This window comes from Perissodus microlepis, chromosome 5 (assembly GCF_051167445.1).
Source record: "Perissodus microlepis isolate ML-2025 ecotype Zambia chromosome 5, ASM5116744v1, whole genome shotgun sequence".
Classification (NCBI taxonomy): domain Eukaryota; kingdom Metazoa; phylum Chordata; class Actinopteri; order Cichliformes; family Cichlidae; genus Perissodus; species Perissodus microlepis.
This window is the reverse complement of record NC_140465.1, coordinates 18,345,872-18,364,685: the sequence shown is the minus strand read 5'-3', so window position 1 is coordinate 18,364,685 and position 18,814 is coordinate 18,345,872. Positions and strand designations below refer to the sequence as shown.

Sequence of the window (18,814 nt, the reverse complement as noted above, 5' to 3'; positions counted from 1 at the left end):
CTGTCAACTGATCTGATGACGTTTATCAGTGAGAGAGGTCAATTTTTATCTGTTGCATCATCCAAGTTTTGCGCTGGCTGAACGTTTAAAGATGATGTCACAAGCAGGTGAGAGATTTTCCTTTTCAAACAATCAGATTTCTTTGTTTTTCTCTGTCAGAAAGACAGGAATGAATGAACTAAATGTTGACTACAGGTCCAGGAATTTCATAGTCCAATCCCTAGGTTTATGCAGTTGGATTAGTGTTTCAGTATTAGGTGGAGGCTTGTGCTTACACATGTAATGAGTTTACAGTGGAAATGCTTTATTAAATTACAAAGAAGTATCTGTGCAGATATCTTAGGGTGACAGTAAGTTCGATTGTTTATATTGGATTGTTAAAATGTCCGAAAGACTGGATCTAGCTTCTAAAATCTGAGAATAGACACTTTAATCTACAATAATCTGAAGATCTCACTTATGCTTGGCATCGAGTGGACTCTTATGTTAGAGCAGGGGGAAAAAAGTAAAAATGCAGAACAATGTCCTATTAAATTACCAGTAATTGGATTTAAAAAAAAAATAAAAAAAAAAATATATATATATATATATATATATATATATATATATATATAATTCAAGTGTCCTACTAAATTACGATATTTGCTATTGTTAATTTGGTTATTTTTATCCATGCGTCTCCTAATCTCATGTGAAAAAATCCTGGATATGCAGCGTAACCACAACTGTATTATAATTAAAGCTGATAAAACTGACATGACTTCTCTTTTAGAACTTGTGATATGTTATTCAGCTTTCAAACTCTCCCTGAATGCTGCGCATTTCTTCTAGACAGCGGCTTTCTTTTTATGTTTAAACTTGAATTACACTGATTTGCGCTGACGCATTTTGAAAGTAGTCCCTCCCCACGACAGCATCCAAAGGAGATGCGCCTAATAGGGCGCTTAAAGCTAAACACACGCACAGTACACGCACGCGCCTCAGGTGTATTTTACCAGATTAACACTACCGAGCTGACACATGGCGCGCACGGGGTTTAACGGGGACACCGGGGGTCAGGGGTAGCGGCTGTCCTCTTAAACCCGGCTTCCACTCTGGCCTCGGTTATTGTTCCATGTGGCCGCTGTGGGTGGACGGACGGACGGTCCATCCTGCTGCCTGTTGTTCAACCCTTCCGCCAATGAGAGCCCGGCTCCCGCTCAGCCCCAGTCCAATGAGAGCGGCGGGGTCTGTGCTCGGATCGAGAGTTGGGTTGTTCAATCTGTGAGGAGGACAACAAGCAGCTCTCTGAGTGTACACCGGATGGATGGATGCTGGCGATGGTAACGTTACCCAGCTTTACCATTATCAGGTGTTGCAAATATAGTGAGGGGCACCGATAGGGCCGAGAGCCGCGTTTCAGCAGCCGGCTTCCTGCGGTGAATGTCACCGGGTAGTTTTTTTTTTAACGGTTAACGGCGCAGTTTGCTAGCCTTAACGTTAGCGACCGACGGCAGCCGTTAGGTTAACTTCGATTGTCCTCAACAAACAGGTTAGCAGCTTAGCTAACGTTAGCAACTGTGGCGAGCAGATAACGCGAATTGTTAGCTGCTTGGAGCCAAGCGAATAAATCCGTGTTTAACTCCGCGCGTTATTAGGCGAGACACAGCAGAGGGAAGGGAGGGAGGAGGTGGGGGGGCAAGCGGTGTAAACCCTACGCACAGCCGCCGTGGATAAAAACGGTTAGCGGCGGCAGCTAAGTTGCTGCCTGCTGGGCTGTCTCGGACCAACAAAGTTGTTGGATGTTCCTGGAGAGTCGCTCTCTGGCTGCTCTTTGTTCTTCAGCATGGTGATGGTGGGATAGCCTAGCATGGCGTTAAGAGCCAGCCTGTCTGAGCCAGAAGGCATCCTTTTTAAAACACGGACAGACACAGTGGAGAAATTCTAACATTTGTGAATATCACATGCAGGAGTTGAGGCGGTTAACTTGTAGCGTGCAAAAAGCGTGGCATGCGACTGAAAAACAGTTGCGCCGACCTGAAAGTTGATGCTGCCATTATTATTTTTATCCATTGTTATTATTATTATTTTAATGTAGTGGCTCATTTACACAAAGAGATGGATAAAAAAGAAAGTGATGTAGCACAGCGCTGGTACTGGTGAGGTACATAACTACATCCATTAACGTTAAGAATATCATTTCAATGGACAGGCAGGCGCTCATGTCATCATTTCCTTGCCCGAAAGCTCCGTTTTAATTATTGCCTCTGATCAAATGGCCACATGTTGATTTTCTTAAAGAACGAGAGCGACATAACAGTTCCTTTTCCGTGTGCGATTCCTGTAGATGTCAATCATTTGCCACGTTTATTCACAGCAATGTCAACCAGGGCCGTCAGTGTCACAACTGGAGGAGATTCCCACAATAAAGTCACTTCCTGAGTTATTTGGTTATGTTACTTTTTGTTAAGAAGTTTTATGATCACTTGTTTTCAGTCCACTTTTTTGTGTAAAGATAGATTTTTGAGAATTTCCTAAATGCGTGGTTTTCATGAATTGGAGAAGTGCGTGATTTATCTCTGTCGTTGTGGGGTGGAGTGGTTGCTTTGTCTGTTTTTTCATTGCAGCTTTCACCCCTATTTCTCAGACTCTCTCTGGAGCCGCTGGTGCTGACGGTGGGCATGGGTGATCGGGCTGAACTGTCCTGTTGTGTTCTTTGCAGATGTTGTGATGTGTTGTCCAGAATTTGATCACAAAAACTCCTTTTCCAGTTAGTACATCTTCTTTCTTTTTTGTTTTTGTGACAGTTGCTTATACACTGCAGTCTTTTCATTAGAAAAACAGAAAACAAAAACACTGGATTCTGCTATCAGCAGTAATCTTGCTTTATTTTTTTCTTCCCCTACAGAATGAGTTGCTGTTTGGCTGCGGGACGTGTGTCCTATCGCTGAGGCCACATGTGTATCTGGAGCAATGGATCGTTGTAAGCACGTGGTACGCCTTCGCCTAGGCCAAGACCATTCGATCCTTAATCCGCAAAAATGGCACTGTGTCGACTGCAGCACCACCGATTCGGTGTGGGCCTGCCTCAAGTGCTCCCACGTGGCCTGTGGACGGTTTATGGAGGAGCACTCACTCAAACACTTTCAGGAGTCGCACCATCCGCTGGCTATGGAGGTGCGAGAGCTGGATGTTTTTTGCTTTGCCTGTGGAGACTATGTACTCAACGATAACGCAGAGGGTGACCTCAAACTCCTCAGAGGGGCGCTCTCCACTGTTCGGAGCCCGGGTAGGCGCTCACTGCGCTCTTCAACAGGGGGGGAGTGTACTCCCTGGGTTGGGGAAAGTGGGCCGCAGCCCGCCATGCAGCTGGCCTTGCGGCACAGGAGGAAAGCACTCCTGGGGAAAATGCTCCGGATGTGGATCAGCAAACATCAGGAGCTCCAGAGTCAGCGTAAAGAGAAACTCGAGGAAGCTAGAAGACAAAAGAAGGAGGTGAAAAAGAGACTCATGGAAGAACTTGGCAATGTTCCTCCCAGGAAGAGTGCTAGGCTTCTTACTCAGGCGCCACGTTCAACCATCACACTCATTCCACGCAAATTTCGCGACCCTCCAGAACGCCTACCTCCTCCTCCTGCCCAAAAGAAGCCTTCACTTTTAACCCTGTCCCGCAAGACTTCTCAGAATGGCAAAGCTGCCAGACTGAGGCGATACTACTCCACGCATGCAGTCACACGACGGAGACTCGCTCCGGGGGTCACCGGTCTGCGCAACTTGGGGAACACGTGCTACATGAACTCAATATTGCAAGTGCTGAGCCACCTGCAGAAATTCAGGGAGTGTTTTCTCACTTTGGACCTGTGTGAGACTGAGGAGCTACTGGCCAAGACCAACCACTCCCAGGGGATGAAGGGGGTGACAGGAGGTGTGGTCAGCAGTGGTAACACAGCGCTGGCAGAATACCCTCTTGGACGTATGGGGAAGGCGGGCTGTTGGAATTTGCCCGTGGGGAAAAAGGAAAGCGTCTCGCCTCCTCCTCGCTGCTCCACCCGCCAGCAGATGTCTCTGTGCCATGAGTTACATACGCTTTTCAGGGTCATGTGGTCAGGCCGGTGGTCTTTAGTATCTCCCTTTGCCATGCTGCACTCTGTGTGGAACCTCATCCCGGCTTTCCGTGGATACGACCAGCAGGATGCCCAGGAGTTCTTGTGTGAGCTGCTGGACAAGGTGCAGCAGGAGCTGGACACAGAGGGGTCCAAAAGGCGGATAGTCATCCCCATCACAAAGAGGAAACTATCCAAGCAAGTGCTAAAGGTTCTCAACACCATCTTTCACGGGCAGCTACTCAGCCAGGTGAGACTCCTAACTTATAGCTGCATGCAGTCCGTGTTGTCCAGTGTGATGTAGGTTGTTTTGTTTGTGTATTTATCTCTTTTCCCTCTTGCTTTCCATTTCTGCATGTCTGTTGTGAAGTTCTGGGCTAATGCCAAGATTTTGACTTTTGTGTTTTGTTTTGCTTTCATTATTATTTCTGTATATTTATATTCCCCCTTTGTGCCAGAGACACAAATCTGATAAGAAAATAAGTAATAAATGTTAATTAATAAGTGATAAGTAAAAGGATAGCGTTTTAGTCTTCATGCCTTTTATTTTGAAAATTGACCATGTTCTTTACTCTCCTGGGTCTAACTTCCTTCCTACAAGATGAAGACAAGATAAAAAAAAAAAAAAGGAGAAAAAAATGACCCAGTGGTATTTTTAGTAGGTGCTGTTTCTGGGATGCTTCTGCAAAAACATGCTTCACCGGGTACAGTTAAGCTGTAGTCATTGTTTTGAAGAGGTGTAATCAGCTCCTGTAGCTGTCCTTCAGTTAGTCCCCAGTTAACTTTGAACACTGAGAAAATTCACATGAGACATCAGATAAATGTCGGCCACTGACATCAGTAAAAGGTATCAACTTAGGTGCTCTTACCAATCACAAAGGCCCATATCAGTTAATATCAATTATATATAAGCTGAAATTTATACACTGTGCTGCAGATACAGATGCCATGGATACAGATTTCCAGTTAATCCAAGTCTGTGGGTGCATGAAAAAACTGTGATGTCACGTCACCACATTCCCATAATCATTTAGGGTGGTGCATGAGGAGGACCAGACTTACAATACAATACACTACAATGGTGCGTTGTAGTGTATTGTCTCTGTGATGTCCAAATTTTCACTCTATCTGCAGTCTCCTCTTCCCAATAAAGGCAAAATGCCTGCAAAATATCTCTGCGTTTTCTTATCCACCAGCCCTATGATAGATATCCTGGTTGTCATAGGGCGAGAGGCGGGGTACAGCCAGAGAGAGACGGAGAACTATTCCTGCTCACTGTCACACCTATAGCTGCTTTAGAATCACCAGCTAACCTTACATCCATGTGTTTGGACTGTTGGAGCAAGGTGGAGTACCCAAAACGCTTCCCATGCAACATGCACGCATTACACAGTCCCGCGGTCCAGCAGTTTCAAAGGCGACACTCTGCAATTCTAATTGTGATTAAATTTTTAAAATTCAAAATTAAATCCACTTCAAGGTGATGTGTTTTTGGTGTTGTGAACAAATAAACAAACAAAAAAAGTCTTAACTGCATCTGTTCAGCTCTGTTTGCAGGGTTTGACCAATCACAGTTAAGATCGTGAGTTCAGTAATAAAAAAGAGGCATGTATCTGCATTAAAGAATAAAATGCAGAGACACGGTGGGTTAAGCAGTTGACTGGAAGAACAGGCCAAAGAAGACAGTTGATTGATTGTGATCATGTATGAAGAGCATAAACCTGTGCTGGAATGTAGTTAGAATGGGGAAGTGTCTGGTTTTGTAATTCCGGCAGATATTTTTGTTTCATTTATTAAATCAGTTTATTTATTTGTTTGCACTTTCCAGAGTTCTGCTACAGCTGAAACTTGGAATCATCGTCACACTCACCTTTGCTTGTGTTCCTCCTCTTCTCTGTATGTTTTAGGTGACATGCCTATCCTGTAAGCACAAGTCTAACACAGTAGAGCCATTCTGGGATTTGTCTTTGGAGTTTCCAGAGCGATACCACAGCATAGACAAAGGCTCGAGCTCGACGGCTTACCAGCGTAGCTGCACCCTCACTGAGATGCTGTCCAAGTTTACAGAGATGGAGGCTCTTGAAGGCAGCATCTACGCCTGCAACCACTGCAACAGTCAGTACAATGTTTAATGCACCACAAGCCAAGCTCGTCTTAAGTTCATTATTAGCTGATAAGACTTTGCTTCTTAAGCTCGAGTTGAATAAATCTGTATTATTTCAGGATATCTGCCTATTATATGACAACTTGGATGCATTCTGATAAAGCTGTTTATCAACCCTAAAATATCAATTAGCAGTTAAATTATTCTCTTGATTCATCAGACAGAGAACTGGATAGTGGACCATACACTTGGGTTCACATGATGAATGTCAAGAATTTGGATTCTAATGGGAATTGGTTTTAAATAAGTTATTATCCAAAGTGGAACTTAAAGTTATAGATTTCCCTTCATGATTTATTCATTTTGACTCCGGACCCTGCTTTTTCTTTAAAGGTCAATGCAGTTTTTCTTGCGAGGTATTTCTACGAATAACTGAGGAGAATGTCAGGACGGCAACTTGTAAAAATGAAGCGTACAGAACATTTTCCTGTTAATCTGATGGCATCGGAACTAAACGCACACCCGGGTCATGACTAATTAAAAGCTGTCATTTCATTCTCATCAGACGCACAATAGTAACATGCAAACTGTCGCATAAATGAAGAGGATTGCGCAGGATTACGACTGCATGCATGTGTTTCCCGACGTTCTCAGTTAAAAGACTTGATTTTTCAGGATGGAGAGAAGTTTGTCTCCGAAGTGTTACACATGCATTCAGTGTGATCCAAATGCATAAAGCAAGATTTACAAATGTATGTATTGATGTGTGTGTAGCGTTTGAGAACACACAAGCAGGTGCTTCAGTCCACATGCAATTTCAAAGCAATTTTACCACACGGAAAACTGTTTTACAAATGCGCACATCCACATTTGAATAAATATTGAATGAATACTGATCAGCTGCTCACAATTTCTGTGCATACAAATGTCTGAAACTTTACAGACATCCTCCTACTCACGAATGGCCTGGCACGCACAGATCACATCACATGGTCACGTAGGGTTTTGAGACAAATTTCAGGCTGCCGGCTTCGCATACATCCAGAAATGTAAGCTGCATTCAAGTACTAGTGTTCTGTTTTCCTGCATTTTTCCTACTAAAGTAGCCATTTCTTCTAAGTAAACAGAACAACTAGTCACCCCGCTACTAGAAAACAGATTTTCCAGTTATGTAGTTAGAAGTTTTCACTGGAATGGAGACAGGATCTATCAGGAAAAAATGTTTAAGTAATTCATTTCAGGGAGGTGAGGTAAAAGCTGCTGTATTTACTGAAGTGCGAAGTCTTGTGGTCCCAAATCATCAAATAGACACCAGTAAAGTGTAAACACTTACCTCAAGTATGATTTGTCAGGTAATGTATTGTCAGATTTCACCCATGGTGTGCATACAGAGTTCACTGTAGAACTGTGGGTGCATCTGAATGTACCCGTGAGGAACATTTGTGTGTAAAGTGACCTTTACCTGAATGACTGAATGCTTTCAACAGATTAATGAAGCCAACGGTGTTATTTATTTATTCATTGTCTAAGAAGCTCTTTAATCTCCTGCTGACAGCTCCGGCGGAGGCAGTGACTTAAAAACTAGGCTGGCAGCTTTGAGAGAGCCACACAACACTTTCGCAAAGCCTGAGATTTTGCAAGAAAGCGTCACTTGTGCAGCGGAAACAAAGCCTCGCATCAGTAACCTGTGATCTCCTTGTTTCATGGTTTCAGAAAGAAGACGGAAATCATCCCACAAACCCTTAGTTCTGTCAGAAGCATGTAAGCAGCTTCTGATCTACCGTTTACCTCAGGTTCTCCGGCTGCACCTCAAACGCTTCAGGCAAGTTTCTGTAAAGGCTGATATATATAATTTTTTTTTCTTTTTTTTTAACTTCCAAACCAAGTTCTTTGAAATTCCTCAAAGAAATTTCAGGATTTCCTGTAGTTTTGATCTTGTTTTTTCTGTTTGCGTTGTCGTTGTGAACTTGGGGTGCTCAACCTTTATTTATTTTTTTTGTGAAGTGTAGCAACACTAACTATCGCCTGTTGTACGGCAGATGGTCGGGGCGGAACCACAGGGAGAAAATCGGCGTCCATGTGGCCTTTGACCAGGTTCTGAACATCAAACCATACTGCTGCACAGGCTCAGGTCACTCTGTCCACAGAGGAGGCTACACCTACGATCTGTCTGCTGTAGTTATGCATCATGGTAAAGGCTTCGGCTCAGGGCACTACACCGCATACTGCTACAATACAGAAGGAGGTGAGGAAGAGCGCACCGCATCCTGTGATTTATTTAAGATGCAAATGTTCTGCTGTGTTGTTGTTTTTTTAACATCTTTTTTAATGTGCCTTTGCTATCCTCAGGTTTCTGGGTCCACTGTAATGACTCTGAGATGAAGGTTTGCAGTGTGGAGGAAGTGTGCAACACTCAGGCCTATATTCTCTTCTATACCCAGAGGTCTGCTTAGGTACCTCTCGCTGTGATGATAACCTGTGCGTGGAAACTTAGGGCTGCATTCATGAAAAGGTTTTCTGACGCTTTCCCAGATGCCATTACATTTTAGCAGCACAATCCAGATAAGAAGTATGATAGTGGTGAGTAATGTTGCCATAGCTAGTAGATCAAAAAGCTCTGGGTTTATGTCTTACTTTTGACTCGGTAAGAAAACATTTTCGTAAATGAAGCCCAGGTTTCTCAGCCTGTAGGACCAGCGTATTGATTCCTGGCCTGAAGACTGTGGTCGGACTCTGTCCTGCTGAACAACAACAACAACAACCATCAGGCTCGTGTCTGTTGAGTCTGGGAACAACCAGGCGCTCTCCCCGAGACAGCATTTTACATTAAAAAGGCAACACGGATTCTGGACTTTGGAGCGTTTGGCCACAGTAATGTTGACGATGTGCATTTTTACACGTAATCGTGCGTTTGACCGCTGAGCTTTACATGAAGCGACACATTTTTAACGTTGCCAGCGACCGCACTGATGGTCCACGCTCCATGTTGCCTTCTGCTCAGCTTTTTTAATTATCGTGAAACGTCAGTTATGGAAACTTTTAATACTCACCCCTGTGTCATTTGTATCTCATCATGTCCTCTCCCTCAGATGTACTGCTGTGACTGGATACTGTGTCTTAGGCTCAAGGCTCTCAGTGAACACGAATAGTTTTTGTTTTTAGTTTATTTTGTAGCCGCTCTGTTCCATGAAAAGAAGCAAAAAGCACGAGTATCAGACACTCAGTGGAAAGCTGCGGGAGGAGCTGTTGCTGTCGGCTCCCGTAACACCTTGAAGTGTCTGCTCCTCCTCCTGCGGTTAGATCGGTCTGAGCCTGGGTTGGACACGCCACCTCTCTTAACCTGCCGGAGACGGGACGCGAGTTAAAGGGTAGATACCGAAGAATGTGTGGTTTCTTTTTCTTTCTTTCTTTTATCTGTTTTTTTGGGGTACCCATTTTTGAGTTGAGCACCTGAAAGCAATATATTGTACATCTCGCATCTTGACAGGAAATTTAAGAAAATCAGGAATTCTTCTGCTTGTTATATACAATGTGTTTTGGGGTTTTTTTCTGTTGTCTTTTTTTATTTTATTTTTTTCTACTCTGCTGTTTCTATCGAGGTCTTTAGATTTTGCTAGGTTGTCAAGAAAAACTGTGTTTGATACGAGTCAAATGCAAAATACATTTGTGAACTCTGTGACAGTTGGAACAATCTAATGACGATGAATGTCTTACTTTTTAGCGGTCAGGTGTGGCCATGCCACCGGCTCTGATCCCCTTGAGTTCTGTCGTGTACTGTAAGAATACCTGTCATAAATGTAATGGTCATATGGGTTTTGCCTGACAGTAATTATTAAAAAGACAAAACAAAATTGAGATGCTTTGGTTCTCTTGCTTATTTTTTTTTTTTAATATAGTATTTTTTCCAGAGGGAGTGGTGATTCTGATTAAAAGAAGGTTATGAGCAGCTTCATGAATTTAGCTTCATGGCTGAGCCGAGACAGTAAAGTAGAACTGAAATAATCAGGTTAGCAGATGGATGCACAGCTGATCCGAGGCCTAACCACTAATGTGTTCTTAGAAATATAATCTGATCCAGCCAAGGATGGTGCTCATAATCAAATGTAAATCTCTTTCTTGCCTTAACAGTAAAGTGATCAGGGGCGTGGCCGCCACTCCCAAATGAAAAAGATACGAATCAGTAATTATGATCCAAAAATATGCCAACAGTGTCTGAAACGGCATTCTACAAATGCTCCCTTAAGATATGTGTATGTGTTTAAATGCTTAAGACCAATCAGCTTATGGGACTCTTTCACACTGGAAGCTCCTAAATTTCCCTTTTTCCATGCTTCATATCTGACTTTTATGGAAGATCTATGTTACTTTGTTTGTATGCAATGGTCAAGGGAGCAAAAGGATGGCCAAGCTCACCGCAAACTAACATTTACCCGTCCCTCTGGCCTACCTCTTGCAACCAAAGGTAATCAGATGATTATGCACACAGTCAGAGCTGGAGCTTTATCCACTCTCTGCTGCTTTTTTATGCTTCCCATGTATTCACATTGTAACAGCAAAACCACCCATTTATATGCAATAATCTTACAATTATTCTAAGCAATCAAAAGATAATATACTTTGGTGCCTGCATATGCAAATACGTTTTTAAAAGTAAAAAAAAACAAACGGGTGTCGGCATGAAGGATGATGAGGAGATGACTCAAGGTCAGCCTAATATATGAAATCATTTATTTCTTACATTGTTTAATAAAACAGCAATAATTCTTCTTTCTTTTTTTTTTTCTTTTTTTGCAAACTGGATATAAACTTTGAACATGCCAGTTAAGTTGACACTGTGGATAGTAGCAGTTCTACAATAGATATAATATGAAAATGCATTTGTGGACAGAGCAGATTTTTACACTGTTGAGTCAGTATGGTGAATTGTAGCAGATTTTTTTTTAACTATTCATTCATTTGCAAGAGAAAAAAAAGGGAAAACGAAAGAAAAAGCACTGCTTCAACACCAGAGAAGAATGTGAAACAAACCGGGAATGACACCGAGTGGAGATACGACAGATCCGCGCTGCAATTCTGACACCAAAATGGCAGTTATAGAAGATTCAGTCTGTCAGTAATGACATGTTAACTCATGCCAGCTAGATGCATCTCAGTGCACATATGAGGACATGCATGAGCACATAACATTCATGGAGAAAAGAAGAAAAAAACCCTTGTTCCTCTCAAATACACATTAGCTTCAACATGAAGATTACAGCAAACATGATCGGGCATTTTATTTTTGCTCCTGTCTTTGTAATGAATGTATCATAAATCATTAGAAAAAGGCCAAAGATTTCTTGCAAGAAACTCAGTTTTTGGTGACAGCGATGCGATCGACGGTTGGTCATCAGTGCCGGTACATGTGGGTGAGAAGGAAGGATGTCTTTTGTCACTTGGCAAGCAGAGAATTTCACTTGTTTTTGCTCTGTAAACACCTCTCGGCGCTCCCTGTAGGCCGGGTCTCGACTAAAAAGTGCCGTGCTTTGTTCTCTCCCACTCCGCCTTCAAACTCAAAAGGAACTCGCCGCAGTGGCTTTCATTTCACTTCAGTCTCTGGGTCCCTTCAGTGATGGCAAACTGAGCTGGAATCAGCTTCTCTGGTCCCCTCCTCCTCTTCCTCCTGTAGAGTGTCTTTCAGGAAGCTTAGCTGGGCAGCAGCCACAGCTCCACAAAGTCCCACTGCTTCCACAGCACGAACAGCAGCAATGTCAGCAGGACAGTGGCGGCTACGCGGGCCCGGGTCTTCATCAGAGGGGTGATGAAGTTGGCCAGAGTGGAGACGAAGACCAGCAGCACGGCCATGAGCGCCAGGATGACGTTGATGAGCTTCCCCAGCAGAGCTCGAGCGTTGGCATTCTCCACTCCTTCTAACTGGACAACCTGCTGCTGCTGCTGCTGCAGCTCCAGCTTGGTGATGCGGGTCAGGCATGACTCGACTGCCTCCTGTGTGTGCAGATCCCAAAGAAATGAACCCACTTAGTGCGATTTTGTTTTTCAAAGGTCTGAAAATCTACGAAACCTTTTACAGGGAGCGATAATGTCTTAATTCAACTGCTTTAGTCAGAGTTGAGACTACCTCTGAAAATCACAGTCAGTAAACACAGTTTGTACGTTCACGTCTTTGAAGCATATACAGGTTTTGGAAAAACATATTGCCCACACACAGCTCTGATCCCAACTTCTAGCAAACTCCAAAGTCTCCAACGATCTATCAGAGTCTTTGTTTTTACCTGAATGTCTCTCGCCCTCTCATACGACTGGTAGGCGACTTTCTCCTCCATGCTGGCGAGCTCCTGTTTCAGGTTGGTCATCTCATTCTGGTGCAGCTCCGTCAGGTCATTCAGCTGCTCTTCAAGTCGCTCGTACCTGAACACACAGCGCAGCACACACTGTACTCCAAAGCATGCATGTCAAACTTGTTTTACATGGTTTATCTACATATTTAATCCCTGTGATGTCATTTCTTCTTCTTTTTTTTATTATTGTGGACTCATTGTACAAAACATACATTTAGTAGAGGGCAAAAAAATGGAAGTTTCCTTGTATTTAATTCATCCTCTGGTTGTTTGTTGCTTTCTACCATCTACCATCTTGAGATTTTGTGTGATGGTAGAGATCAATAAGAGCTCAGCTGATTTCATTTGGGTCACACCAAATATAAAAATCAGTATAAACTTTATATTACCCACAGTGTTTTATGGATCTTCAATCTTCACAACAGTATAACAGGCTTTAATGACATGATCACCTAGGTTGGCTAAGCATTTGACCTTAACCTTCATTTTTTAGCGCCCAAGGTTAAAAAAAACATTTGAAAGGGCATGGAGAGAACACGCTTTTAATTCTTTTCAATATGATGCCCTAATTGATCACGATGACAAAATCACACACTGCATGAAGATATGTCAAAATCTGAAGTTATTGCAGCTTATTGAAGCCAAAGATTTTGGCCGATTCTGCACCAATCATCTGGGTAAAGATAATAAAATACACTAGCATGTAAGGCTTTAAGGTCATAGGTCAAAGGTCAGATAGCACATTGCAAAACAAAAGCTTTAGTATACTCCTTGACCTTCAGGGGGAGTTGTGCTCTCTGAGTGCTATTGTTGTTTATCTATTACTTAATTAATAATGAATTATTAAGTGAATAATTAATTTGTGTTGCATGCACTGTTAGAGGGAGGTGTTTATCAGAAGGAAAAGCTGTAAAAGCTCTGAAAATGTAGTCAGAAATTTCAAATTCGATGCCCTCCTTCACATTTTCCAATAACGTCTAGTGGACGGCACTTTTCTGGTCACTTTTGGCCCCTGGGCCTTAATTTTGACACCCCTGCTCTAAATATGCATATTTAATGATGATTTTAAAAGGAGCAGTGGGGACTGCGTTGTTTTTTCCTTGTGTGAATTGCATCTTGATGTTCAGTGTAGCACGTTAGTGATCGCTTTTCTTTGCAGGGACATCTACCTGTATCTCTCTTCCTGCAGGCACTGAGTCATGTAAGAGTAGTCGCTCTGCAGCTGGCCCTTCATGTCCTCGATGGCGTCCTCCATGTGCGTCTGGCTGGCCTTGATCTCCTGCAGTCCCTCAAGTAAAGAGTCCCATGAACTATGCATGTGATGGTGGTGGTGGTGGTGCCCGTCCAATCTGGGGCTCCCCATCGTTGGGCCTAACATACCACCCCCTCCTCCTCCACCAGCCCCACCAGAATTACTGCCCGCTCCGGATCCGGACGTGGCGCTGGAACACTCGTCGTCGCTGCCGTACTTTGGGCTGGAGACCAGGGTGGCGCTTCCACTCAGGGCGCGGGGCGTGGGGGTGTCTTCAGCGTGGCCCCCAACTCCGTCCTCTAGCGTGTCTTTTAGGTGAGCAATGTTATCAGCACTGCCAAACTTGTTTCTTATAAGACTGGCAAACTCTCGTGGCTTGGAGACAACGGCCGTGTGCGTGAGAGCAGAAACTCCTCCTTTAACCCCTTCAACTACTCCACCTCCAAATCCACTTATCCCAGCACGAACGTTGGCCCCCACGTCCTTCAGTCCCTGCTGCATGTCCCGCAGGACATCCTTCGGCTGCCGGGCTGGCCCATTCTGTGAAGACGGGAAAAGGAATGAGGAAGCAGAGAAGTGGAGGATCCTAAAGGAGAGAGCTGATCATGTTATGAGGGTAAGTTTTAACCCTCATAACACAGATGAGGAAAGCAGTGAAGAATCAGGTGAGGCACAGGGGGGATGCACTGGTTTAAATAAGTGTTTGGGAAATCATCAGTCTATTTCTGGACTCCACTGCGCTCCCAAAGATAGACTGAACACTTGTTCAAGTCACTCATAAGATAAATGTTCCAACAGACCACGAAGAAAAACACGTGCATACACACACACACACACACACACACACACACACACACACACACACACACACACTTACCTGCTCTATCTCCTTCAGCTTCTTGTGGTAGTGCTCTAGTTTTTTGTGTAAGTGCGCAATAGTCTGTGCCGATTTCTGGTTCTTCTTCTCGAACACTTGCTTGATTCTGGACGCCTGCTGTTTGTCCGCGTTGTGAGCCAACTTCAGGTACTCCGCCACGTTGTCGTCACGCGCCTCCTGCTCCACGCGAATCTGCTCGGTGACCTTTAGGATCTTCTGCTGCAGATGCTCCAGAGCAGCACGTGTCCGCTGCGGCTCACCGGCCACAGCACCTTCCGCTCCCCCCGCCATGCCCCCAGACACCGACCCCACCGCCGCTGCTGCCCCCGCTCCGTCCATGCTGATGTTGGTGTCAGAGCCTCCATGGCTGGTAGTGGAGGGCAGGCCTAGAGTTGCCACCTCACTCTTGTCCAGCTGAGGGGACAAGAGGGCAGTGACTTGCTATTCATGGGTGAAAAGAGAGCTACAACTGCTCCAGATACATTAGAGGTGTTAGTCAAACTAAGGAATCAGAGCCTCATCAGTATAAAAGTGTAAAAGTAGAGATAACAAAGGTTATTCAGATAAATGGCGCTGGAGAAGCATCTTCACTGTAGCTGACTCTTCACAGACTGGGTTATACAAGAAAAGAAGTTCATCTGCAGACATGTGGTGCCAACACAGGTACTACTGTTATTATTGGTGTTATATTCACATAAACATTACTGTGCAAAAGTCTTGAGCCACTCTTTATGTCTATGTGTGTTAATGGGAAATATGTGCAGTGATTTGCATACATACTTGCAAACTTAAAATAAATACAGCACATTAAGGCAAACAGAGTTTGTACAACTCCAACGAGCTTGAAATTCAATATTTTGTTATGACCGCCTGAACTCTCTTACTCAAGCTTTCTTGTAATTCTTGTAATTTCTTTATGTAGCCTTCAGGGATATCCAGGATACTTGAAGGACATTCAAGGTCAGATGCATCTTTTAGGTCCTGTGTCAGGGCTTTCCTTTCCTTTCCTTTCCTTTCCTTCCTTCCTTCCTTTAAACTTTATATTAAGCATTATTCAAAGATTCAGCTAAAGAAATGGAAACAAGTTATATGCTGTTGTGACAGGCTGCTAGTAACAAAGTGCCTAGATTAGACTTATTAAAAAATCTATTATTAAATATTTATTAGATATGATGCCATTTAAAATCGGTTCTTTGCTAAGGTTCTGTCACATATCGAGACAACACTGGTTCATCCCTTGAGTTAGATGCTGTTTTTGTTCTTGAATGACTCATAGGTACAAGGACTGGACTGAAAGTGAGAAAAAACTTTGAAAGACCTTTGGAAAGCCGAAGCAAAATATAAAGAAACAAGGGTTGGCTCAAGACTGGTGCTGTATGACAATAAAACAGTAATGCTTCGTTTATAATTAAAGTACATCATATAAGTCGCATACATAAAACACTCAGTTCATTTTTAGTTGTGTGTAATTCAAAAAATTCTCTTCACAGAAACAGACAAAATGTAAAGTATTTGAATCTTTACTTTCTGCAGGAAACAAAATTTCTTCTGTTTTTCTAAACTGCAGATTATATTTTCCAGATCTCAACTGCCAGAAACAAAACACCTGAGTAACCTCAGTAAAATCACTCAACAAAATAAATAAACCTCCTTCGATGGGAGCAGTTTAGACTGTCAAAATGTGTCATTTTGCCCACTCGGGGCATATTAGCTTCAACCGATCTAGCGGAGAGATTAGAGACCACATAGAAAGGCCACCATGCATTAATTAGATGATGCTTCCTGCCCTGCTGAGCCTCAAAAAACGAAGAAGAAGAAGAAGCAGACGACGATGACGATTAGTTAAGATCGAAGCAAACTGCACACGTAAACCCACGAAGGTGTGCAGCACGTGGCGTGTACTTTAATGCTAAAGACACGCTGAGCGTGTATGTAAATCTATTTCTGCCTGAACGTTCGTCTGACTTTTCCTTCAGAAAAACAAAAAACATAACAGCCTGAGGATGTAATCCCTTTTACACGACGAGACCCCGCGTTGACAGATCCACGCGGGGATTCCCTGGTCAGTATTATATGTTTATGTGCGGCTTTGGCAGATGGCGCGTTTGATAATGACTCTCCGCCTGACGTCAAAACGCAGCAATCAGACCCTCAGACACGAGCTTGGGCTCACACATGACGAGAGCAGTGCTGTGAGATATTTCTCACAGCACTGCTCTCGTTTCTGTCTGCGGGATGGCGCGAGGATTTATTTTACATTATATCTGCGCGACTGCGTGAAATGAGCACGCGCTGTGATTGTAAAAGTAGGTTACAATCACGGTGTGATGGAGAGGAAAACGCATGACTGCAGCCCCGTGATGGAAAAACAACAAATCATTTTTTTCTGATCTCTGAAAAAATAAATAAATAGATGAATAAAAAGTGGGATGCTTTTTTGAGTGGCTGTCACTCGCAGGACAGAGGGGGTGAGGTGGGGTGAGTTGGGGTGCAATGTTACATATGGGTGAAAACAGGCAACCAAAAAAAAAGCGCAAATCGGCATATAGCGACGGCTGCGGTGGTGCTCAAACCTGACGCGGTGTCTCTATTTAAACGTGTAATAATAATAATAATAATAATAATAATAATAATAATAATAATAATAAAAGATCCACGGAGCGACGCCGTGGATGAAGCCGAGACTCCTGAAGGTCGGGAGAGAAGCGGTGAGGATGAGGATGGAGATGGCAGATGTCTATGGCGTGAAAACAAGAGGACAGGGTGATGCCTGTGCATTCTTCACTCAGCGGGAGACGCGCGGGGACGTGATGCCAGCGAGCACGCGAGGACGAGACACAAGCAGAGCAGGAAAATGAAAATGAAAAATTTAAAAAAGGAAAGAAAAAAAAGGATATCAGAAAACGTTACCATACTGCTTTAATCCAATTTTTGCAGTGCCATTGCAAGTCTGTGTTCGAGGCCCATCCTCCTCCTCCTCCTCCCTCCGCCTCCCCCTGAGCTCACCGAGGAGGAGTCCCCCCTCCTCAAATGTCTTTACCCCCAGCCGTGGGTCTGGCTAACTGTCACCTCCCTGGATCCTAACGCTCCATCGTTAACACCATCGATATCTGCAGCCTCCCTCTCCCTCTTCCTATCTCTAATGCTCTGATCTCTCTCTCTCTCTCCCTCTCCTTTGTGTCATATGCTCCCTCCGCCTCCCCCTGCTTCACTCTCCTACATCTCTCTCTCTCCCCCTCCCTCTCTTTCTGTCCCTCTTTCGGTCTACATGCAAATGCTATCAGTCCTGCCCTGTAATGGATGTGGGAGCTAAGGGACAGATGATGGAGGGGCTGGGAGAGCTTGGCGCAGGCGTGCAGGTGCCCCCGTGCTGATAAGGCCAGAGGAGGGAGGGAGGGGGTGGGGTGAGTAGAGGGAGGGAGCGCTCCACTCACCTAAACTAACTCCAGTACAAACACGCGCACTTCGCCTGTGCTGGTGTGGGACTGCAGTGATGTTGTGCCAAAGTACACAACGCCTCAGAGCGCCGACTCGCTCTCGTAATTTGCCTACTTCACAAAAGAGTGTAGAAAAAAAAGTGGTATCACAACAGCAGAAGCCAGTTTGCATGACTCGGCACTACTCGAGGATATATTCACCCAACTTCAGATCTCTCTGTGCCTGACGGTGCGTCAGGATGTGTCTCCGCGGAGGGACGCCCTCTAAAAAGGAAGCGTAAAACACGCTTTTATCGTCGTCTTCAAAAACAAACTTGGAATAGATTTCAAAGAGGAACTGAGAACAGAAATGAATAAAAATAAATAAATAAATAAAACAAGTAAAAGAACTGGAAGGTATAATAAATAAAATAGACTTCAACAACACTTGATTTTAGTGTGTTGTTATTTTTAAATTATTGTATTACTTATTGATCGTGGCCCAATAATAGCAAGAGGTAATACGTTAACACGCTTACTGGACACTTTATTAGGGTGTATTCAACCTCTCCTTAACATAAATATTTAATTAGCCAATCACGTGGCTTCAGGTCCATGTATTTATGCATGCAGACTGGTCAAAAGGAGCTGCTGAAATTCAAACTAAGCATCAGATTAGAGAAGAAAGACGATTTAAGTGACTTTGAATGTGGCATGGTCTGCTGTATTTCAGAAACTGCTGATC

At 43.8% G+C, this 18,814-nt stretch overlaps 2 protein-coding genes across 5 annotated transcripts; one reads left to right on the top strand and one right to left on the bottom strand.

Moving 5' to 3' along the window:
• Nucleotides 1-933: 933 nt before the first annotated feature.
• Nucleotides 934-10,041, top strand: usp49 (ubiquitin specific peptidase 49). 3 transcript variants are annotated; one of them, XM_084928448.1, is made up of 7 exons: nt 935-1,322; nt 2,627-2,749; nt 2,888-4,332; nt 5,990-6,197; nt 7,900-8,008; nt 8,226-8,431; nt 8,536-10,041. In XM_084928448.1, the coding sequence occupies exons 3-7, from the start codon at nt 2,953-2,955 to the stop codon at nt 8,637-8,639; spliced, it is 2,007 nt and encodes a 668-aa protein (XP_084784574.1). In that variant the 5' UTR covers nt 935-1,322; nt 2,627-2,749; nt 2,888-2,952; the 3' UTR covers nt 8,640-10,041. The 3 variants fall into 3 exon arrangements, with proteins under 3 accessions (XP_084784576.1, XP_084784574.1, XP_084784575.1); XM_084928449.1 differs by lacking the exon at nt 935-1,322 and adding an exon at nt 1,341-1,531; XM_084928450.1 differs by lacking the exon at nt 2,627-2,749 and having other exon boundaries at nt 934-1,322.
• An 850-nt stretch (nt 10,042-10,891) lies between these two features.
• tmcc2 (transmembrane and coiled-coil domain family 2) lies at nt 10,892-17,984 on the bottom strand. Of its 2 annotated transcripts, none has more exons than XM_084928451.1 (5): nt 17,564-17,984; nt 14,654-15,067; nt 13,694-14,316; nt 12,459-12,594; nt 10,892-12,171 (listed from the first exon to the last, which is right to left on the bottom strand). In XM_084928451.1, exons 1-5 carry the CDS (start codon nt 17,564-17,566, stop codon nt 11,872-11,874), a joined length of 1,476 nt encoding a protein of 491 aa, XP_084784577.1. In that variant the 5' UTR covers nt 17,567-17,984; the 3' UTR covers nt 10,892-11,871. The 2 variants fall into 2 exon arrangements, with proteins under 2 accessions (XP_084784577.1, XP_084784578.1); XM_084928452.1 differs by having other exon boundaries at nt 17,569-17,983.
• Nucleotides 17,985-18,814: the final 830 nt, after the last annotated feature.

Coding starts and splice junctions, on each gene's coding strand:
- usp49 (XM_084928450.1), top strand. CDS start 2,953: ATGGATCGTTGTAAGCACGTGGTACGCCTTCGCCTAGGCCAAGACCAT. Junction 4,333..5,989: donor ACGGGCAGCTACTCAGCCAG/GTGAGACTCCTA, acceptor TGTATGTTTTAG/GTGACATGCCTATCCTGTAA. Junction 8,432..8,535: donor CTGCTACAATACAGAAGGAG/GTGAGGAAGAGC, acceptor TGCTATCCTCAG/GTTTCTGGGTCCACTGTAAT.
- tmcc2 (XM_084928451.1), bottom strand. Junction 14,317..14,653: donor AGCTGAAGGAGATAGAGCAG/GTAAGTGTGTGT, acceptor CCGTCTTCACAG/AATGGGCCAGCCCGGCAGCC. Junction 12,595..13,693: donor CTGCAGGAAGAGAGATACAG/GTAGATGTCCCT, acceptor CTGTGTGTTCAG/GTACGAGCGACTTGAAGAGC.